This window comes from Miscanthus floridulus, chromosome 1 (genome assembly GCF_019320115.1).
Source record: "Miscanthus floridulus cultivar M001 chromosome 1, ASM1932011v1, whole genome shotgun sequence".
NCBI classification, from domain to species: domain Eukaryota; kingdom Viridiplantae; phylum Streptophyta; class Magnoliopsida; order Poales; family Poaceae; genus Miscanthus; species Miscanthus floridulus.
The window spans coordinates 122,664,552-122,688,357 of record NC_089580.1 but is presented as its reverse complement, the minus strand read 5'-3'; the positions used below and the strand labels follow the sequence as shown (position 1 = coordinate 122,688,357).

Here is a 23,806-nt window from a genome sequence, read left to right as displayed (position 1 = left end):
AGTATTGTACACTCATTCTCATTATTGGATCCTGAAGAAAAAATGTTGATTATTCGAGTTCTCCCTTAGGGTGTGCTCAATGGAACTCATCCGATGTAGCTTGCTTTCGGAGTGCTTAGTGTCTAGTGGAAGACAAGCACCTCCAAAGGTGTGTTATTTCGGGCAGTTCTACCATAGGTGGTAGTAGAGCCAATAATGACTTACGAGTTTCATAACTCTTTTCAAAACCTAGAATTTGACCAACAAAAATTTTGTGAAAAGTATGATACGATAAAATTATGTAAATAAGTATAAGCCCTAGCAATATGGTCTATCTAGGATAGCAGCACTGGTTTTATGTAATCAAGTTTCTACAGGTACACTAACTTATGCTACATAAGAATCGTTTAGCAAGCAGAAAGTTAGTGTGCAATGTGCCAATTTTTTTTTACAAATGCCGCTATATTCTGACTTGAGTGAACGGGTAGGCCGATGCATGCATCATGAAAGGAGAATCTTGCTTAAACTAAACTCCCCCTACATGTATAATTTGGATTAGTGAATTGACAGGATAACCTAAAAGAATGCTTTAATAAAAGTCTTATCATTTCTCTAATCTCTTGTTCCTAATCTAGAGGGGGTCCCTAATGGTTGGTTCCTATCTCTTTACAGATGAACCTGAGGTCTGGTCGTGGGAGTACCAGCGCTAGGGCAGACCTGGGTGATAATAGTCATGGTGAGAGCATTGGCAACACCAATGGGGAGAGCCACGAGGCCCCACTTCTGGCTCCTTCTCTGCCACCACCACCTCCGATGACCCATGCAGAGATGATGGCGGAGATGCTGGCTGCTCGTCGCGAGTCAGCCTGTGCCTTAGAGATGCTGGCCCAGGCAATTGGTGGCTTCGCTTGTGGGGCCCACGGAGGCAATGGCAGGAACGGGGGTGGTGCTCGTGGTCCCGAGGGCCCCTGTTCTTACCAGGATTTCCTAAAGATGCACCCACCCATGTTTACGATGATTGTTGATCCTCTAGATGCGAAGCATTGGCTCGTATTCTAGAGCAGAAGTTTCTACTACTCACTGTAACTAAGGAGCAGAAGGTGCACTTTGCAGCGCAGTAGCTATTGGGTTCTACTAGTGCATGGTGGGACACATTTAATGCATTGCAGACGGTGGATCACCGTGTGACTTGGTAGGAGTTTACCGCTGCTTTCAGAGAGTACTACATTCCTGCTAGTGTGCTAAATAGGCAATTGACGGAGTTCCTAGACCTAAAGCAAGGGAGCATATCTGTGATGGATTATGTGAATAAGTTCAACCATCTAGCATAGTATGTTGGGACCCACGTCGATACTGATAAGAAGAAGAGGGACCATTTCTATTGTGGCCTCTCTTGCAGTCTATAGAAGGAGCTGCACGTAGGGAACTACCAGACTTTTGGTGCTATGATGAATGCTGCTATTGCCATGGAGGAACTTCAGCATGACTCCTAGGCTGAGTGGAAGCGCAAGCGGGTGATTACTGGGTCTTCTAGTCACCCCAGGCTTAGAAGGTACAGTTGTCCGGTGAGTGCCCTATCAGTCTTTGGGCGGGCAGTCATTTCGTTAGCCTCAGCAGACCTACCAGGCACCTTCCACTCAATACTGTGCACCTACTTAGCAGGTGCAACAACAATAGCCCTAGGGACAGTAGGTTCCGCCTCATCAAGGGCAGTGGAACAAGCCTGGCGCTTGTTCAAGTGCGGTAAGAAAGGCCACTATGCTCGGGAGTGTCCATAGAACCAGCCTCTATAGTCTTCCTAGCCTTTAGCTAACTCTCGTCTGATCAAGCAGACGATTATCAAGAAGAGGGTGCCCATAAGCCGTTGTAGGCAAGTTAACTTCACTGAGGCTAAGAAGATCTTGCAGAACGAACTAGTGATGGCTGGTATGTTTACCATTTATTCCCACCCAGCATATGTGTTGTTTAATTCTGGTGCATCACATTCATTCATGAGCATGGGGTTTGCACAAAGGCATAGTATATCTCTTATGGCTATACCTATTGCCTATAGAATTAGTACTCTGGGTGCGTGTTGTGCGTTAATACTCAGACGGACATAGTTGGATTAGTGCTAGCCACTCACACTTACCGCCTCCAATTCATGGTGCTGCCTGGACAAGGCATTGATGCAATTCTGGGCATGAATTGGTTGCGAGTTTATGGGGTAGTTTTAGACCTTAAGCAGAAAGTTGTTGAGTTATGGCTTCCTTCTTCCGAGGATAGGATGTCTCTTCTTATGCCCTTAGATCCAGCCTTACCAGTTGTTGTTCATGTTGAAGTTTCTCCTGAACTTGCCTCTATTCCTGTGGTCTATGAGTTCCCGGATATCTTCCCTGATGATCTACCTAGGTTGCCACTGGATAGAGATGTGGAGTTTTCCATTGAGTTAGAACCTAGCACTGCTCCTATTTCCCGATGCCCCTACCGCATGGCTCCTAAAGAACTAGCTAAAATGAAGAAGCAGTTAGACGAATTATTGGAGAAGGGATTTATTCGTCCTAGTTCTTCACCATGGGGTTGTCTGGCTATTTTGTGAAGAAGAAGGACGGTACTCTATGGATGTGCGTGGATTACCACCCTATCAATGCGCTAACTATTAAGAACAAGTATCCTTTACCTTGTATTGATACTTTGTTCGATCAGTTGGCTGGTGCCAAAGTGTTTTCAAAGATTGATCTTCATTCTGGGTATCATCAAATTAAGATTTGTCTACAAGATATACCAAAGACAGCTTTCTCTACTAGGTATGGGATGTATGAATACCTAGTCATGTCTTTTGGTCTCACCAATGCTCCTGCATTCTTCATGTATCTCATGAACTCAGTCTTTAAGCCAGAGTGGACAAGTTTGTAGTGGTGTTCATTAATGATATTTTGATATACTCCAAGAACCAAGTAGAACATGCACAACATCTTCGAATAGTACTGACTCAATTAAGGGAACACAAGCTATATGCCAAATTCAGCAAGTGTGAGTTTTGGTTAGATCGAGTGCAGTTTTTGGGACATGATCTAACATCTAAAAGTATCTCTGTAGACCCAAGCAAGGTGCAGGATGTGTTAAATTGAAAATCTCCCAAGTTAGTGCATCAAATTCGTCAGTTCCTTGGTCTTGCTGGTTATTATCGGTGCTTTATCTCTAACTTCTCCAACATAGCTCAGTCGATGACCAAGCTGCACTAGAAGGATGTCAAGTTTGTATGGAGTCCGGCTTGTGAAGAAGCTTTCCAAGCTCTGAAGCAATTTCTTACCTCTGCTCCTGTTCTTGCCCATTAGATATTGACAAGCCATTTGATGTGTATTGTGATGCCTCAAGGACTGTATTGGGATGCGTGCTTATGCAGGATGGACATGTGATAGCTTATGCTTAACGTCAGCTGAAAAGGCATGAGGTGAATTATCCCACCCATGATTTAGAGCTAGCTGCTGTGGTGCACACTCTAAAAATTTGGAGGCATTATTTGTTGGGAAACAAGGTTCATATTTTTATGGATCACAAAAGCCTCAAATATATTTTCACTCAGTCTGAGTTAAATATGAGGCAAAGGAGATGGTTGGAATTGATCAAAGATTATAATTTAGAGGTACATTATCATCCTAGAAAAGCTAATGTGGTAGTTGATGCTTTGAGCCAGAAGCCGTATCAAGTTGAAGAAGCACCCTCGTCTCTCAACCATGTTGAGGTGCTAGCCCATATTGCTCTAGTCTTGGATTTACTTGAGCACATTATTATAGAGCAAAGGCAAGATGTTTTAGAAATCCTGCATATCAAGAAATTAATTGCCAAAGGGCATGGTCCACATTTTAGTATTGATGATCAAGGTGTAGCAAGGTTCAAGAATAGATTAGTTGTTCCCTCAAGTGATGAGCTTAGAAGAAAGATTTTGGATGAAGCTCATCATTCCAAGTTGTCCATCCATCCAAGAAGCAACAAGATGTACCAAGATTTGCGCCACTTGTATTGGTGGTCAATATGAAGCAGGATATCACCAAGTACGTCACAGAATGCGATACTTGTGGAAGAGTTAAGGCAAACCATATGCGTACACTGGGGTTTTTGTAGCCCTTGCCTATCTCTATTTGGAAATGGAAGGATATTTCCATGGACTTTGTTGTGGGTTTGCCTGCATGGCAAAGGGGTATGACTCTATTTGGGTCATTGTGGATCGTCTCACTAAGTCTGCTCATTTTCTCCTGATAGATACCAGGTATTCAGCCAAGAAGTATGCCAAGTTGTATTTTGACCAGATCATGATCCTACATGGAGTTCCTCTTACTATCGTCTCTGATAGAGGGTCAGTCTTTGTCTCTCATTTTTGGGAGCAACTCTAGGAATGTCTTGGTACTAGTCTCCTCAGAGGTTCAGCTTATCATCCACAAACTAATGGTCAGATTGAAAGAGTCAATCAAGTACTTGAGGATATGTTGAGGGCTTGTGCCATTTTCTTTCCTAAAAAGTGGGACGAATGCTTGACTCTAGCTGAGTTCTCTTATAACAATAGGTATCAAGAAAGCATTCGTATGGCACCTTTTGAGGTCCTGTATGGTAAGAAATATAGAACACCTCTTAACTGGGTTAAGGTGGGTGATTGTGGATATTTTGGACCTTATTTTATCAAAGAAGCTCGAGAGCAAGTAAGTATTATTCAGAGCCATTTGAAGGCAGCTCAAAGTCATCAGAAAACTTATGCGGACAAGCGAAGAAGGCCCTTGCAATTTAAAGTTGGTGATCATGTGTATCTCAAGGTATCTCCCATGAGAGGTGTACATTGATTTGGTGTCCGTGGGAAGCTAGCCCCTCGCTATGTTGGACCTTACAAGATTTTGGCCCGCTGTGGTTCTACTGCCTACCGTATCTAGCTCCTGGATATTTTATCAGCAGTACATAAAGTCTTCCATGTTTTCTAGTTAAAGAAATGTTTGTGGGTCTCCGATGAAGTGGTGGAAGTGGAAGGACTTCCCCTCCAGCCCAACTTGTCTTATATTTAGCATCCTGTCAAGATCTTGGACGAAAAAAAAGAGTGACTAGAAACAGTGTGGTGAAGTTTTACAAAGTTCAGTGGTAAAATCACTCAGAGGACGAAGCAACGTGGGAGAAAGAAAGCTATATTTTGAAGCATTATCCCCACCTTTTTTTCTAGTTCACCACGGTAATTGTTTAAATCAGAATTTATTTCTTATCTCTTTTCCCACACTAGGCACATGAAATCTCGGGGCAAGATTTTGTTTAAGGGGGTAGATTTGTAACACCCTTGGTGTTACACTGTAAATCATTTACTAAAACATGTCATGAGCATCATGTTTATGTGTTAATGCATGTAATAAAGAGTGTAGATCAATTTCCGTAACTAAAAACAATCAATGGAAGTGCGAAATGAAAGTTAATTCAATAGTCATGTTATATCACTTAGGGTTTAAGACTAATTTTTATTAAGCAAAAATGTTGTAAAACATGTATGTGATACTTAAATAAGATTCGAAGTGCAAACTTTGTAAATGACAATGAAATACATGCGGTCGAAAAATGATATTGCTAGCTAATATTTCCATTAGGTTAGAGATCGCAATTGGAAATCTAATTTAGCTCTAACACTTAGAAATTTTCAAGTTTGTCGACTGTTAGACACTGCTATGTTTAGCAATTTATCGTGAGAGATTAGGTTAAGGAATAGTGAAGTATTATGGCTTGTTTTAGTAGCCTAATGGACCCCCTATGGTGTCGCGAAGTGGGTTTGGGGGATTGGAGCAACTGGTTAGGGGTTTCAAATGCTTTAAAAACCGTGCACAGCGTGTTCTTGGCCGACTTCCTAGTTTGTGCGCGGTCACGGGCCCGCTGCCTCACGTCATGGCATCGGCACGTGCATGCACACGTGTGGCAATGCGCAGGCCAGCCGCTGCTACCATAGGCTGCCTACTCAGGTGCGCCAGCTAGCCACCATGCCCTACCACCCCTGCGCCTGGCTGCCCACCGCGCTGTGATGCTGCCACCCATGTCCCGTCACTGCGCTGCACGCTTGCTCACTATGTTGTGCCTCGCTGCCACTACACCACCATGTGCTCCTGCACCACGTCGTTGTTGCCTTGCTGCTGCACATGTGGGATGCCTCCTTGTGGCGCCGTCGGCCTGCCATTAATGGCACTGCGGTGCGTGGGCCAGAGTCAGCCATGGCCGTTTGCGCTCATCGCTTGCGCCTGGCGTGGGTACCCCGGTTGCAATGCCCATGTCCCACCAAAGAGCACTAGCTGCGTCACTGCTCGTCGCTGTTTCCACCGCTATGCCCTCCCCTACTTCCCACCGCGGTCACGTCGTGACCCCGGTGATCCAGAGCGCGGGGGCTTGCCTTAAATCTTGCATGCTCATGTCTTTGCCTTGGCATTTGGGTGCCAACTGTCCCCACCCCGCCTTAAATTGCGTCATGACGTGCTCCAATTTGGAGTTCCCCTCTACCGTGCCATTAAGGTTGGGACCGGCCATGGCCGAGGGCAGCCACCCACCGCTTCACCCCTCGTCAATCCATCTAAACCACGAACTCCACCTCCACCTCTACTCACCCTGCGCACCTCACTTGCACCTCTACTGCCTCATCGTAGCCACTGACGTGGCCGTGCCATCTTGGAGCGCCGCCACATCCCACCACCCGCACGTGGCCAGCCCTGTTCAGGGAACCTCCGGCCAAACCACCACTGCAGCTGCAACTAGGGAATGATAGTGATGCTATAGCACTAGCTAGTTCACCCCGCGGTGGCTTAGGGTGGTCAGCATGGCCGCGTCGCTATTGCGCTTGGCCGCACATCGTGGTAACCACTTCCATGAGCTTTGTCGCTCCTGTAACCTAGGCTAGTGTAGGCACTAGGGTTGTAGATGGGGGTCGGCCCGTTAGTGGAGCTAGCGCAGGTCCTAGCTAGCCAGCATGGTCATCCAATGCCATTGCTACCATGCCGGTGCATGCGCGGGTGGCCGAGGACCATGCGGTTGTAAAGGAGGGAGTTTCCAAGGGTTTCGTTGCATACTTGCTCTCTTTAGGAATAGTGATATGGACTGTGGGTTAGTTTGCCCAGAGTTTAGGGGCATTTTTGCATGTGTCGCGCGTGTGGGCCTCCCCGTTGTGGGCCGCCTCATGTTGGGCCGCGTCCGCGTGGGCTGCACGGTGGTGGGCCGCGGGTGGAATTCGTTTTTCCTTTTTCTTAAGGAATTAGAAATAGCTTTATATTTTAATTTATGAGCTGAACTTTGAAAATTAATATCAATTCGCATAGGTATCCAAAAATTGTGAAACCAATTTTGTTAGGTTCCTCAAATTGTGCTCTATCTGTTAGTGTATTTAGTTCAAGGGACCGTGACGTCTAAGAGGGGGGTGAATTAGGCGACTTAAAAATCTAACTCTAAACTATGGCCTCTTTTTCTAACCCTAGCAAAACCTATGCAATAGATAGACTATCTAAATGTACAACTATGGTTTTGCTAGTGTGTTGCTATCTCTACCGCAAACGAAGTAAAGTAATCAATGTTAATGTAGAAGGTAAAGAGCAAGGTAGAGATATGTAAACTCCCGTCGATGACTCCAGTATTTTTACCGAGGTATCGAGAAGCGCGCAAGCTTCCCCTAGTCCTTGTTGAAGCCCCTCGCAAGGAATCCCTCGCAAGGGCCAAGCTCCCGGTCGGGTAACTCCGTGGATAGCCTCGGGCCTTCCCCACGCGCAAGTGGGTCTCCAACGTGCCTTCCGGTAAGCCTCTCCCGGATGCTCCCCGCCGTCTTCACTATCAAGCTTCTGGCCAAAACGTCACGGGCCTTGTTCCCTCCAGTACACGGTGGCGGCCACACCACAAACTCGGTTGGTGTGATCTCGCAAGACTTGAAGCCCCTCCGATGTACAACAATGGTGCTCGCAAGCACCGGGTGGTAAGAGGTATGCAAACCTCACTAAACACTAGGCCTAAACCTAGAGCAAGCGCATAAGCGGTGGTCTAATCAACCTAAGCACTTCGCAAAGCACCTACGCTAATCACCTAATAAAACATTAAGCACTATGCAAGTGGAGATCACTAAAATGGTGTATCAACACCCTTGGTATGTTTCCTTAGCTCCACACACCTCAAATGGCTGGTTGGGGTTGTATTTATAAGCCCACTGAGAAAGTAGCCGTTGGGGATGAAGTCCCGCTTTTCTGCTCCTGACCGGACGCGTCTGGTCATCCTGACCGTTGCAGCCACGAACCACTAATCGGACGCTACCAGCGTCCGATCGCCTGCCACCGGACACGTCCGGTCGCAGTTTCGCGCGCCTAGAACCTCTCTGTACTCGATTGAACGCTGATGCCCTACGTCCGATCAGTTGCCGCCAGCGTTTGGTCCAGCGTCCGGTCGCATGTCTACCGAGCCACCGGTCGCGCTTCCAGCGTCCAGTCGCCTCTGTGAGCTCGTTTCTTCGCGATCTTGTGTACGGCTTGGTTCCTATCTTCATGCTTGGACTTTGCTTGATATCTTGGGCCTTTTCTTGTGCTCCTAAGGTCTTGCTTATGGTGTTGATCATCGGATCATCACGTCGCCTTTGTCCAAGTCACGTCTTGCACCCTATTGAACTACAAAACAAACACTTGCAAATTCATTAGTCCAATTTGGTTGTATTGGTCATCAAACACCAAAATCCAAAGTAAATGGGCCTAGAGTCCATTTTCCTTACAATCTCCTCCTTTTTGGTGATTGATGATAACACGACCAAAGAAAGCAAATAATTAAATTTTGAAACGGAAAACTATCTACTTGCTAGGATGCAATGCAAGGGGCAAGTTTATATGATGCTAAAAGATATTTCTTGTAAGACAAAAAGATACTGTATGAACACTTATCTTGCCCTTGCAAAATGTTCCCATGTGGCATTATGGATTTAAGCCTAGTTTCCTATAAATTCTCCCCATTACTTAGACTAATCCATAATTCACTATCCTCCCTTTCTTGGACCATTACCACTTGTAGACTAATAGGTCCTATAAATGATGCTTGCTTTTGGTCCTCTAAATTCTCCCCCTTTGGAATCAAACACCGAAAAGGAAGACGTTAGTTGCATAAAGGAGGATCAAACTTCGTGATCTTTTGTATGTAGAGTGGAATAGATCACAAAGTTTGACTCTCACATTATATAGACTAAGCTCCCCCTAAATTTAAGCATATTGATACCAATTGAAGACTAAAGCATATGCATAATTGGTAAGAAATAGCTCAAGGGAATTTAATCTATATAATGCATGGAGAAATCATATAAATATCAAAATAAAATCAACATGATGATATCGGTTTAGAAATACCACATGTGGAAATCAATTTTATTTCTACCACTTGCAATAGGTGGTGGATATTTAAAGTATGATGCTTAACTCTAAGGACTCCATTTTCCTTGCAATGAGACTACTACACACATGATAAGCTTGAAAAGGTGTTAGTCTCAAAGTATCCAACTTGTAGAGTAATCTCCCCCTAAATTTGTGCACACAAGTATGTAATACTTATAGGAAACATGCACATTGATTTTAGAATCAATAATATCACTTGAAAGATGACATCACATGAATGTGAGAATCATTTTTGAAGATGATATTCGAAAGAGATTATCTACAATTTGGACTTTGGCACATATTAGATGAACAAATGTAATGCAAGCTATGTGTCGTGTTCCTAAACAATTTTAAACCATGTAGGTTTACTCCAAGGGTTAAGAGTGAAACCGAGCAAACCTACCATAAGATATACCTAGTGTATGCATGACAAAAGATATAAGCATGACAAAGAGTAACTAGATGCTTAAAGATACCAAAAAAATACTAGAAGTAAGTACCAATTGAAAGCAATAACATCTAATTACCTATCATGGGAAGAGGAATTTGGGTCCATAATATTAACTAACACTCTTGGCAATGATGTTGTCCATTATGATGCACCCCATAAAATGCACCCATGTTTTGCCAAGTCTCTAAATTCCCCAAAGTCTATGGGACTTCTCACTTCCCTTTCGGGATCCAAACCTTCTTGGTGCTCTTCATATTGGAAATGATTTCCTTTGGCATCCAAAAGCGTTTGACCCCAATGTTGGCTTGCTTGTTCACCTTGATGGCCACCACCTTGTCATTTTTCTTCTTCTTCAAAAGATAAGGTGTGGAGATCTTCTTGTCCACCTTGTTGGTGTAGGTGTTGGAGAACTTGCTTGTTTGCTTTTTCTCTTTCTTCTTTTCTCCTCCCCCATTTTTCACCTTGCACTCATAGGACTTGTGTCCTTCCTTGTGGCACACGTAGCAAACCATGGTTTGTCCTTCATCAAGCTTCTTCACTCCCTTGACGGTGTTATCTTGATGAAGTTAGGCTTGCTTCGCCTTGCCTTTCACTTGAGTCAAGTTCTTGGTGAGGCGAGCTACTTCTTGCTTGAGTTGCTCATTCTCTTTTGCAACCTCTTGTGTGCATGTATCTACAACAACTTTCTCAACACAAACTTGGTTGCACAAAGATGAGTCTAAACATAAATCATTACAAGAAGTGGAGGCATCCTTTTTAGACATATCAAAGATAGAACTTATCTTTTTAGATGCCTTGGTGGGAGTGTTACTAACAGCTTCAAGATTGGCAACTTTATTAGTTAGCTCATCACAATGTTTGTACATGGTTTCCATTTTAGCAAGCAAACTTTTATAAGCATCTTGTGAGCTAGCTAACTTTTCTTTTAATTTTTCATTTTTCTTTACAAGTTGCTCATCTTTAATTGTGCATGCATTTTGTGTTGCACTAGCCTCAAGCTGCTCAACTTTAGTAGATAGTTCAACATTTAGATTAGCAAAGTTTTCATATTGTTCAAGCAAAGTTTTATATGCTTCTTGTGAACTATCTAGCTTTTCTTTTAAACTTTTGAGCTTATTTTGTTGACTAGTGCAAACTTTAGCATATTTAAGATTTTGTTGCACAATCTCATGATAAGAAGGCATATCATCATCACTATCACTCTCACTAGAGGATGAGCTTTTGTTACCTCATGCCATAAGGCACACATGAGAAGAGCGTGATGATGAGTGCTTGCGACCTCGCCTCTTGTGATGGTGTTCTTCACTTGAAGAATTATCCCATGATCTTATTGATGTGAGGGCTTGGTTCTTGCATACCTTCTTCTTTGTCTTGGGTGTGGACTTGTTTGGACAAACTTCCACAAAGTGCCCCAACTCGCCGCATCCATAGCATCCTTTCTTTCTTTGTTCATTTCTTTGATTGGTGAAAATGAGATCTTGAATTTGGATGGGCACACCCTTGACATTGAGCCTTTGGATCATCTTCTCCACCTTGTTGATTAATTTGATTGATTCTTCATCAAGGTCGGAGGTGGAGGAGGAAGATTGATCATCACTTGAATCTTCATCATCATCATCATCGTCCTCATCATCTTCTTCTTCTTCTTCACTTGAGGAGCTTGAGCTTGTCTCAACTTGCTTGCCCTTCATCTTTTTTTTCTTGCTACATGCAAGAGCTTTGCCTTTGCTTGATGAAGAGCCTTCTTCTTGACCCATCTTACGTGACATTTCAAATGTCACTATCTTGCTGATGACTATGCCTGGGGTCATGGTGCTCAAGTCCTCCATATTGTGAAGGATGGTGATGATGCTTGCATATTTCTTTTGTGGTAGCACGGAGATGATCTTCCTCATGATGTCCGCATCATCTAGCTTTATTAATCCTATTGAATGAAGCTCATTGATAATTAGATTCAAACGAGAATACATATCACGAACAAGCTCCTCATCATTCATTGTAAATGATTCATAATTTTGTTTAGCTAGACAATGTTTTTGCTCACGGACATTACTTGTGCCGTCATGGAGCTCTTGGAGTTTTAACTAAATTTCATGTGCCGTATTTAAAGTGAACACTTGGTTAAACACATCCATGCTAAATGATTCAAACAAGCAATTTTTAGCTCTAGCATTGAAATACATTTATTTTTCATCACTCTTTGTGGTTTTTTCAGAATTCTTGATGGGTTTCATCCCATCACGAGTGACTCTCCATACACCCAAATCAACCGCCTTAAGGTGGCAAGCCATTCTAGCCTTATAGTAAGGGAAGTTAGTGCCGTCAAAGTGCGGAGGCCTAGAGGTATCCATCCCAACCACGCTAAATCGTGTTGGCTCAACGGCGGTTAAGCCAAAGGTCCAAATTGAGCCAATCGGCTCTGATACCAATTGAAGGGACCGTGACGCCTAAGAGGGGGGTTGAATTAGGCGACTTAAAAATCTAACTCTAAACTACGGCCTCTTTTTCTAACCCTATCAAAATCTATGCAATAGATAGACTATCTAAATGTACAACTACGGTTTTGCTAGTGTGTTGCTATCTCTACCGCAAACGAAGTAAAGTAATCAATGTTAATGCGGAAGATAAAGAGCAAGGTAGAGATATGCAAACTCCCGTCGACGACTCTGGTATTTTTATCGAGGTATCGAGAAGCGCGCAAGCTTCCCCCTAGTCCTCGTTGGAGCCCCTCGCAAGGAATCCCTCGCAAGGGCCAAACTCCCGGTCGGGTAACTCCGTGGATAGCCTCGAGCCTTCCCCACGTGCAAGTGGGTCTCTGACATGCCTTTCGGCAAGCCTCTCCCGGATGCTCCCCGCCGTCTTCACTATCAAGCTTCCGGCCGAAACGCCGCGGGCCTTGTTCCCTCTGGTACACGGTGGCGGCCACACCACAAACTCGGTTGGTGTGATCTCGCAAGACTTGAAGCCCCTCCGATGTACAACAATGGTGCTCGCAAGTACCGGGTGGTAAGAGGTATGCAAACCTCACTAAACACTAGGGCTAAACCTAGAGCAAGCGCATAAACGGTGGTCTAATCAACCTAAACACTTCGCAAAGCACCTACGCTAATCACCTAATAAAACATTAAGCACTATGCAAGTGGAGATCACTAAAATGGTGTATCAACACCCTTGGTATGTTTTCTCAGCTCCACACACCTCAAATGGCCGGTTGGGGGTTGTATTTATAAGCCCCACTGAGAAAGTAGCCGTTGGGGATGAAGTCCCGCTTTTCTGCTACTGACCGAACGCTAAACTCGTCCTGACCGGACGCGTCCGGTCGTCCTGACCGTTGCAGCCACGAACCACTGATCGGACGCTACCAGCGTCCGGTCGCCTGCCACCGGACACGTCCGGTCGCAGTTTCGCGCGCCTGGAACCTCTCTGTACTCGATCGGACGCTGATGCCCTACGTCCGGTCGGTTGCCGCCAGCGTCTAGTCGCGCTTCCAGCGTCCGGTCCAGCGTCCGGTCGCCTCTGCGAGCTCATTTCTTCGCGATCTTGCGTACGGCTTGGTTCCTATCTTCATGCTTGGACTTTGCTTGATATCTTGGGTCTTTTCTTATGCTCCTAAGGTCTTGCTTATGGTGTTGATCATCGGATCATCACGTCGCCTTTGTCCAAGTCACGTCTTATACCCTATTGAACTACAAAACAAACACTTGCAAATTCATTAGTCCAATTTAGTTGTGTTAGTCATCAAACACCAAAATCCAAAGATCGGAGCTGCAGGCGAGTTCCTCCAAGATCGGAGCTGGAGTGGAGGGGTCGGGCGGCTTCCAGATCTGAAGAAATTCTCTGCTGCTACTTCCCCACAGTCGAATCTGCTAGAACTGAAGGAGTACTGCGCCCTTGCCCTCTAGTACTCCACAGGGCGCCGCTACTGTGGCAGCAGATGCCATATGCCGCGGCCCGCGGGCCGGTGGCTGGTCCAAGGCGACTTTGGAAGATGGAATAAAAAGAAAACTGCCATATGCCGCGGGCCGGTGGCTGGTCCAAGGCGACTTTGGAAGATGGAATAAAAAGAAAACTGGCCTGATCTACTATCGAAGATTCCAGATGTGCACGAAGGGAGAGCCCGTTGGCCGTCGGCATCCCGGAGAGGGGCCGATGCCCTCTCGGGATGCACTCTACCCTGCTTTGTCATAGTCTAGCAGACGCCCCCTCCAAGGTGTTCATTTGACCTCATTGTCTGGCCGCACTAATTTCTCTTTTTGTTGCAGCGCTAGAAAAGATCATTTATCCTCCTTCACTGAGAAGAAGAACGAAGCAATAAACATTTCTCCTTTGAGAAATACTGATATATATATATATAGTATAAAGTAGTGGTGTATATGCATGGAACGTTTATTTTTATACCGGCCACGTACAAAAGAATTAGCGTACAGACACCAAAAAAAATGATCCTTGTACTACTCCAGTAGTTTGAATCTTTACTCAAATTAACTATGGTAAAACCACATGCTATATCACTGATGGCAATGCTCCCTCAGTCATCGATCCATTGGTCTCCGGCCGCGTGTATATGCTTTCTCTTCTCTTCTTTTTTCTTTCTCTGTTTCTCGCAGCAGCTGCTCGTCTAGCTAGCTACTCCTAGCTAGCTGCTGGTAATAATTAACCTCGTTTTGTGCATCAATTAATTGATTGCCAGCAGATCGATCCATCAGTTGGTCCGCCGGCAGTTTGTCCTGATCTCGCCGGCGGTGCCGGTCAGGACGTCGAGCGCGGCGAGCTTGTTGAGCGCGTGGCTGAACATGGAGGGGAAGAAGTCGGTGGTGGCGAGGAAGTTCACCATCCACGCGGTGGCGTTGTTGTCGCCGAGAGCCTGGTCCACGGACAGCACGCCGTGGCGCTTCATGATCTGGGAGTAGTAGCTCTTGTCGACGAGGAGGATGCTGGAGGGGTCGTCCAGGTAGACGATGTTGTCGTAGGCCTGGCCCTTAGGGCACGCGAACGTCGTCAGGATCCACACGTACATAGGGTCCATGGCCGGGTCCGGCGAGCCGGAGCCATTGTAGTTGAACAGCCGGTCGTGGATCACGGAGCAGTGTGTCACCCCCACCGTGTGCGCGCCTGCAAGAAAAGGAATAGACAGGGCCGGATTATTTGTATGAAAAAACTACTGGCGCTTAAAACTGTTAGTATAGTTTATTTTAAAGATGCAGTTGCATTGTATCGATGGCTATACTATTCTATCTCTAAAGAAAGTTGTTTTGGACATCGACACGGCCTCTAAAAACAATTTTGATGGCTAATTTTATTTATAAATATAGTTAATATATACTTTTATAAAATTACATTTTGAGATAAATCTATTTACATCACTTTTATATTTTCAAACTCAACCCAAAAGAATATTTATTTGTAGTTAAAGTTTAAAATATTTGACTTAAAACAACCTCTTTAGAAAGAGTAGCAGTTTGTGTGTCCGGCGTGATTAGCTTTGATTCTTACTCTTTGGTAACTCATTTATTACCTGTGTGCTCTAAGTCTGAGACCTCGATCAGAATAACTCATTCAGCAATTACTTATTATGATTTACGGTTTGATGAGGAGCTGGGTAGTGAGATCATCATGCATGGGGATAGATATGGAAAGGGGAAATAACGTAATAAATATGATATATCTGTACCAATCACAAACAATAATATATAGTGGTGCTAGTATAACGTTAGACCAGCAAACTAGCTCATTAAACTAACGCATATCTAAGTATACGAAGTGCTTATTTTATGTGCCAACACAACACTGGTGTTCCGTGTACGTGATATTCCATGTGTTGAGCTCTGCTTGATATCTGCACCTCGAATCAATACGCTTAGCTGTGTTCTAGGTCAAAAGAGGCTAATTTATTTAGTAAAACCAGTCTGCTTCATGTTACCGAAGAGAGGACATGCATGCACGTGGGTCATGGTAAAACTTTCAACACAAGTTGTACTCGCTAGTAAAACCGGTACGTACGTATATATTGATCTTTCGCTAACTTTTTATGTCTCATTTTCTGCATTAAAATAAAATTGCAACATATAGGCGGCGACGTACCCATCAGGCTGACCATCTCGAGGGCGTTGATGCCCTTCCGTCCGAATAGATCGATAGCAGTGGGGACATCGACGTTGGGGCCCGGCAGAATGCTCGCCATTGACGCTTGTGACACCATGCCGTCCCTTCTGCCCAGTTGCACTTGGTAGCTCGGCCCTCCGCACTGGACTTGCGTTGCATTGTTGTACATGCAGATTAATACTTTGTTCAAATGCAAATAAATCATCACTTTGTAAATAGTAAGTAGTAAAACAACAAAAGGATTAACAATGTGATGTAGCCTGCCTAGCTAGTAATGAATAATTACAAATTGAAGCCATTGTCTGCTCTTAGCAAAACCAAAAGATAAATCATCATATGCCAAAGGAGCAAATGAAGTCAATCATCGTCATTCAGTTCGACATTGCGATTCCTCAAAAAGAAAATCAATCTGCATTGTTGCTTTCTTCAAAAAAAAAATCGGCATTGTTGCTTGTTCGCAGCTCGATCGTGTAGCATACAAATGGGGCCGGGTGACTCACCATGCCAACGGCGTCCCTTGTTGCGGCGATGATGATGTCAGCGCAGGAGACGACGCCGGGGCATACTCTCTCGAGCGCCGTCTTGACGTCGTCAATGAAGTCGTAGCCGAAGATGCCACTGTTCTCCGGCGCCGTCTTCTCCGTATTGGGCCCGTCCAGCAGGATCGACGCGTCGCACCCCTTCATTTCATATATTCAACAACAAATAAATCAATAATAATGAAATTGATGGATCGATCGATAGATGATACGAGATATTGAAGAAAGCTAGCTAGCTAGCTAGCAGGCATGGTGGTGTTTGCGTACGGCGACGAAGCAGTCGTGGAACTGCAGGTGGAGGAGGCCGGCGACCATCCTCTTATCCCACACGAGGCGGGCCTTGACGGCGTCGTGGATGATGGCCTCCACGCTGAAGTTGCCGCACTTGCCTGCGTAGTAGTTGTTGGCTAGCTGACCGCGGCAGCTCACGGCTGAATAAGCCAGCACGACGAGGAAGGCGGCGAGCAGCGCGGCGGAGAAAGCCGGCTGCATCGTCTCCGGTCGACTGATCGGTGGTGGTGGCTATAATACTGCTGCTGCTGCTACTCTGATGGAGTACTTCTTCGTGACTGTACTGGTGGAAAGAGAAGTGTATTGTTGACCAGCACAGCACAGTGCATGTGCAGCCGCAGCCTAGCTATAATAACACACTGCTTGTTCGAGCAGCAGGGAGATTACTGCTGCTGCTGGTGTGGTGGTGGTGGTGGTAGTTGTGGGCGACTCTCTCCTCCCCTTCCGAATTCCGATCTCCTCTGCGTCTCTGTGAGGTGAGGTGAAGGTGATGGGGTCAAGAAGCCGCACACGGAATATAATGGTGGTGGGCTATGTAGCATAGCTGTCTCTAGTTCAGAAGACCTGACCTGACAGAGAAGATGCGTGCTAGCCTAGAGATCGCGCGCGGACCAGTGGGCAGAGCACGCAGTCGCCAGTCACTGGGATTGCGCGGAGAGTCGTGCACTCGTGCTGCGTCGTTCGGAGCCTGTGCGGTTGGCACTGCACGTAGGGCTCTGTGAGCTTGCGCTTGAGTAGCCGTGCCACCACACGTGCCTGCAGGCTGGTGGATCGGATGCCGGTGCTCAGGCAACTCACCAGCTCAGCATCACCAGGCTGGTACCGTGCCCATTCATTTTAGAATATCTATACATCTACATTGCCCTAATACAAGGCCTTATTTGGATCTCGATCAACTAATGCTACTAATCGACCAATCCTTGCTGAGCAAATTAAGTCATCTTGTGAGACATATATAGAAGTTCATGGATAAACTTATAATGCATATATAGCTCAACAATGTTTCATGTCACTGCTCGATTATACTCCGTAATATTCATTCAGTTGTGATAAATGTTACTCTCTCCATTCCAAATTATAAAATGTTTTGACATTTCTACATACATAACTAATTTTGCTATGCACTTATTAGACACATCACGCACTATGGCCCTGTTTATTTCCTTTGACAAAACTTTTGCCCAGCACTTTTAGCCCATGTTTTGAACAAATGGATCTAAACACCTGGGCTAAAAGTGAGCAAAAGAGAGGGAGCTAAAGTTTAGTCTATTTGCACCTCAAGAGGTGCAGAGCTAAAGTTTAGTCTATTTGCACCTCAAGAGGTGCAAAACTGGGCTAAAACGCCTTGGGTGCATGAAGGACACCTCATACCCCCATCCACCCGCGACCGCGCGACGCCTCCTGTAGCCCCCCGGCGGCGCTCCCTCCCTTCACCCCGGCTGGTGCGGCCCCCCCCCCCCCCCCCCCCCCCCCCGCGCGGCCTCCTCCACTGGCGGCGGCATCATCTCCTCCCTCTCACCCTCCTCCTCCCCTGGATCTCAGCGGCTTCCTCTCCTCCCCCGCGCCCTCCTCCTCCTCTGGATCTCGTGGTTGCGGCGAGCGTCTCCCCCTCGAGCACTGCCGACGTCTGTCGCTTCAGCTCCCCGCCGCCGTCCGTCGTGCCGTGGGCCGGCCTCACCCCTCGGTGATGGCTGTCATCACCGCCGAGCGTGCGGCTGGGAGGGTAGGGAGGAAGGGGACAGAGGGGCAAATCAGTAATTTTTTTATAGAGGACTAAACTTTTGCCATGGATCTAAACACCTCAAGTAGGACTAAAGTTTAGCAGCAAAACTTTAGGGGCTAATCTTTTGCCATGGCAAATGAAACTAAACATGGTCTATGTCTAAGTGTATAGCAAAAGTTATGTATTAGAAATGTCAAAACAACACTCACAATTTAAAACGGAGGGAGTAGTTACCAAATACTCTATATGCCTTTCTAACAAAGATCAGAGAGAAGGTGGAAAATAGGCTCCAAAAGAAACCTGACTCTTGGAAATGAAAACATTCGTCATATGGAGAGAGGGAGACTATAGTTCTCATTAAATCTTGTATGATCATGTTATCCTCCTTTGAGATACTCTAAGGTGTATTCAAAAAGTTGAATTGTTATATATCCAAAATTTCTGGAGAGGGTTAACCTAAGAAAGAGTACATAACATATTCCATATATAGGAAACAGGGTACCATTGAGTAGTACTATCTCTGCCCCAAAAAAATGCAACTCGCTACCAGAATCTGGAATTACCGTGAGGGCCAAGGATTTTCTTGAGTGCCAAAATCAAACCGTCAAGGAAAGTGCAGTTTTCTTGGCAGTGCTCCTGAACTCTCGAGGAAACATATATTCCTTGGAGGTTGAAGTAAACCGCCAAGGAATATATGTCAATCACTTGTCCACAAGATCAAACAACAAAGTCCGGTATCGTCGTGAAGCATATATGCCATAGTCCATCAAAAGAGTGTTTGCTTCACTATATGAACCGGAGCACTTTTGTATAGTAAAGAATAATGTTCATCTAATTGTGTTCTAGTGGTTTATTGATGCCCCCCTACAACACACGCAGACATTGACCAAATTTCTTCATTTCACCGGAGGTCTTTCCCCGGATGTACTTTCCAGTCACCTCATTGGAGATCAACTCAATATGAATATGTATGCATAATGCACAAATGCCCTAATCATTTGACGCATGTACGCTCATAATATAAGATCCGTGAATGAAGGAACAAATGAATCGATTGGTCATGTGTACATGCTATATATCACCACAAGGGCGAAGGGTTTTTGTGACGAAAATTTTCATCACAAAAGCTTACTTTTTTGCCACAAACTAGTCTTTGTGGTGACTTTTAAAATCGCCACTAGTCGCCACAGATACTCGCCTCACAGATACTCTAGTGATGATTTTTCGTTCCCCACAAATGACCATACTCATTAGTGACGAATGCTGGTGCCACTAGTGAAGTGGCCATTTGTGGCCCCATTCGTAGCCACAAAAACATATGTATTAGTGGCCAAAAAAATTACCACTTATAATGTTTTTAGTGGTGAGAATAGTTGACACGACTATAGAGTATTTATGGCAATTTTGTTGTCACAGCTACCGTTGTAAAAGTGACGAATTATATGGTCACTAAAGACTACGTGTTAGTGACCAAAGCTTCGCCACTATACAAGTTTATTGTGTCAAAATTTGTTCTCACTATTTTAGTTGCAATTGTGTCGAGTTGACCGCCACAGTGTATATGGAAAAAAGTGGCACCTTATTGACACAAATGCATTTTATTTGTGATGTAACTCATCCTCACATATATATTACAGAGGCAAAACTTTTTCTCACAATATGATCTTTTTGTGAGAATTGATAAGACATGTTATGTCGATAATTTCATCACTAAAAAACATAGCATTTGTGTGAAAATATTAGTTATGACAAATTTTGTTGCAAGAAGTCTCAATTGTGTGAAACAATAGATGTTGTGGCAAACGATTTATCATTATCACCCATGTTTTAGTGAAAAAATGGCTCAACAGATATACATTGTACCAATATAATTGTCTCAACTATAGACCAATAATATTTATTTCAATAATTCTTTAACCATGACAATGTTGCAATCAAGCAATACACAAAAAATAATAACACTTGGAACTCTCAAAATAACTCACACTACTTCCAAATCTCAAACAATTTATTCAACTATAGGTATTAAACTCTATGTTGGAGACTGCAAAGCACCAGAATGAATGTGTGCAAAGAAATCAGCCATTTGTCGATCAAGTTGTTCTCTCAATAGATGCGCAACTTCTCCACTCTGTATAAACAAAATAAATGTAGATCAGTATAATATAGAGTAGCTAAATCATCGAAATAAACAATGTTGTAAAGAAACATGTTTCATATTAGGAAAACACCTTTAGTGTTGTGTGCTGCAGCATTTAGTTGATCAAATTTATCCATAGCCACATCTGAATTCAATTGATCACGTGCATTGTCAGTTCTCTGGTTGTTATTTCACCTGTTGAAACAATCTGACAATTTTTTTTTGAGAAATATAAATGTTGGAGTGGGCTGGAGGCATCGATACCCATAGGCTAAATTGACGAGATTTGAACTCAAAAAATAATTGACAAAATTCCATCCTGGTACCTACACCTGCTAATTACATTTCATTGAAATTAGCGACGCCTCCTCTTTACCTTGCGGTCGATGAGCTTGAGGATGTCGAGCGGGATGATGTGGAAGCAGTTGTAGACGGGGTCGACGACGTCCTTGACAGTGCCCTCAACATGGTCGACTCCGGGGCGGAGTGGGCCCGCGCCCTGCTTGGCGTACGTGTATGCTGTGTCCGCCAACACCAATGGCAGTGCTGCCGCCTGCGGCATGAAACTCGAGATACCGCCGCCTCTCCTCCTCCGTCGCCGCCGCGCTCTCAACCGTCACCTCCTCCTGTCCAAATCAGAAAAGCGCCATGAGAAGCCACGCCAAACCCCTCTCCAAACCCGGCCAAATCGAATCGAGAATACCTCCAAGGGCGTGTGCGTGGGGACGACGAGCGAGTGATTGATTGATCAGCTGAGCAATTGCATGCAAAATAAGATTAGAGAGTGGGCGAGGATTAAAGGAAGGAATAGAGGGAATCAGCTGAGGGATTGCACGTAAGTACGCAGCATGGTTGACGCGAGCGGGCGAGGGCGTGGGGTTGGGGGCATGATATTTGTCTCCCATACATATGCATGGCAGGCAAACGTGATTTTCTCCCGTTAACATTTGATCTTTCTTTTTTTTTCTCCTGCGTGCTTTGGAAGAACAACGATAGTCAAAGGAAGTTATGGAATTGCAGAAATTATGGAAGGAGAGCTGGGAGACGGGGAGAGGAAAGAGAAAGTGTCAGCGGCGCGTGGGAAGGAGCGTTGAAACCAAAGTGACCGTGTCTGTTGATCGTGGTGAAGCTACGAGAAAGGCCTGAGCCATTGATTTTAATTTTGTTACTTCACTGGATGCACAAACTCGGGGGACACAAACCTTGATGGACATATTGTTCCGGAGAAGATAGAATATATAGATAGATGATGGCCCAATGGAGGAAGACTTGGCAAAAAAAAATCTAGTACTACGCAATTAGGGATGAAAATGGATGTCTAGAAATCTGAATTATCCTAATTCGTATCCGTTAAAACTTGTAATATGGATTTCCGTATTCATATTGTTTCTAATGTGGATATTAAATGGATGTATCCGAATTCATTTTTCAGTAGTTTTTTCTATCCGATTTCAGATCCGTACTAAATATCTGACATTTATCCATATCTACAAAGAACAAGGTATAATGAATTTAAAAGTTTTCTCTCCAAGACTAGTGACTAATTATTTAATTTAAATATTACTAATGATGCATTGAACTATTTAGTAGAATATGTATAAGTAACTTTTAATATTATTTTAATATTATTAATGATACATAAATATTAAATAAATTTTAGTACTTTTTTAATTTATTTTAAACCTAATATATTTATCATTGAAAATTATTTTAATACTTCAATTTTTTGCTAATGTAAATTATTTTATATAATTTATAAATTTATAATTTCAAGATAAACATTATATAAATAATTATTGTTTAATTGATATATTTAATTATTTTTCCCTTCTAAAATTATTACTCTTAGATAGTCTAACTAACTCCACATATTAAGTTTAACATTAATAGTCAATACAACAAATAAAAAGATTTCTATTGGAGGCGAAGGACTCCATCAACCTTGACTACAAAAGCTAGCAAGTGTACTAAGGCCTTCCCCAACGCGCCACCCTGGAGTACTGCCCGAGACTCCACATCCGCACCGATGCTCTAGATCAGCTAGGATCGTAGCCATGCATAGCGTCAGATTGTCTTCCAGAGGAGACAATAGCCTTGCCAGACAAAAGGCTGTGGCAACCAGTAAAGTGGGCGTTGCCTGACTCCAAATGACGCTGGATTTTCAAACCTATGCCCTTGTGTTTCTATGGCCCTGTTTGTTTCCGCTTCTCCCAGACACGCTTGATTATAATCTAAGCGAAGATTTTCTCGCTTCTCGCTTTTCGCTTCTCGTAGTTCAAATCTCTGAAGCGGCTTACCACATAAGCGAGAATCGGTGGAAATAAGCAAAGCGTTTGGCGGGATTCTCGCTTATTTCCACCGATAAGCCGCTTATAAGCTGAAACAAACAGGGCCTATGTGCTTTAGACTACTCGTATGACAGATAAAGGTGGGCTCGAAAATCAAGACAATAGGCCTGCATTGTGAAGATAGAGATCTCATTTATCGATGTCTACATGGACTATAACTTTTTAGCTGGGGCTAACAATCATGCTGCTTGCATTGGCCTTGCCCTTAAGGGTCCTTGTCTCCTTGAGTTCCTAGTAGTGTTATAACAAAGCCAAGATTCATAGCCAATGTATCCTCGTAAATCATTGGGCGAAGGCAAAAATTGTACATAAAGGGATAAATCAAAGATATTCAATATATGTGAATTGAGTGTAGCTCATCTGTTTAGGTTCTTGGGGTGGAACCTGACCATCCATGTTAGTCACGATGTAGTTGCTCCTATTTTCCTAAATGTATTTTAGTGTGATGACTCATTTGGATGTGTGCGTGTATGCATGTAAGCATCTACCACCCGTGTTAATATCATGTGTCTACCTTTTTATACCTAGATTAGTAAAAACAATATGATTAAACAAGTCAGGATTAAAGTATGAGTATATAATATATGTACAAAAGAAGTGTTAAACTAATAATTTAATATATAAAATCATAAATAAATGATTATTTAAATCATATATTAAATATTTATAAAAAGTAATACAGAATACCATAATTTTCTATTCATAAATATAATGTTCACCACAGAATATGGTTTGAATGCTTATATTATCGACTTCTATATTCACCAAAGTATGATGAGTATAATAAATGTCAAATACAAAATCAGGTCCTAAACAAGTAACCAGGCTGCCTGCCATTTATTCATCGGCATTAATGTTCACC

General features: G+C 43.9%; 1 protein-coding gene across 1 annotated transcript; it reads right to left on the bottom strand.

The window, feature by feature from the left end:
* Nucleotides 1-14,503: 14,503 nt before the first annotated feature.
* On the bottom strand, nt 14,504-16,934 carry LOC136492509 (peroxidase 57-like). The gene is made up of 4 exons (XM_066488503.1): nt 16,710-16,934; nt 16,404-16,583; nt 15,883-16,045; nt 14,504-14,913 (listed from the first exon to the last, which is right to left on the bottom strand). Exons 1-4 carry the CDS (start codon nt 16,932-16,934, stop codon nt 14,504-14,506), a joined length of 978 nt encoding a protein of 325 aa, XP_066344600.1.
* Nucleotides 16,935-23,806: the final 6,872 nt, after the last annotated feature.

What these genes read in the sequence shown, in the direction of transcription:
- LOC136492509 (XM_066488503.1), bottom strand. Translation starts at nt 16,934, where the DNA reads ATGCAGCCGGCTTTCTCCGCCGCGCTGCTCGCCGCCTTCCTCGTCGTG. An exon ending in CAAGGGACGCCGTTGGCATG is followed by an intron (nt 16,046 to 16,403) that starts GTGAGTCACCCG and finishes ACGCAAGTCCAG; the next exon opens with TGCGGAGGGCCGAGCTACCA. An exon ending in CGAGATGGTCAGCCTGATGG is followed by an intron (nt 14,914 to 15,882) that starts GTACGTCGCCGC and finishes CTTTTCTTGCAG; the next exon opens with GCGCGCACACGGTGGGGGTG.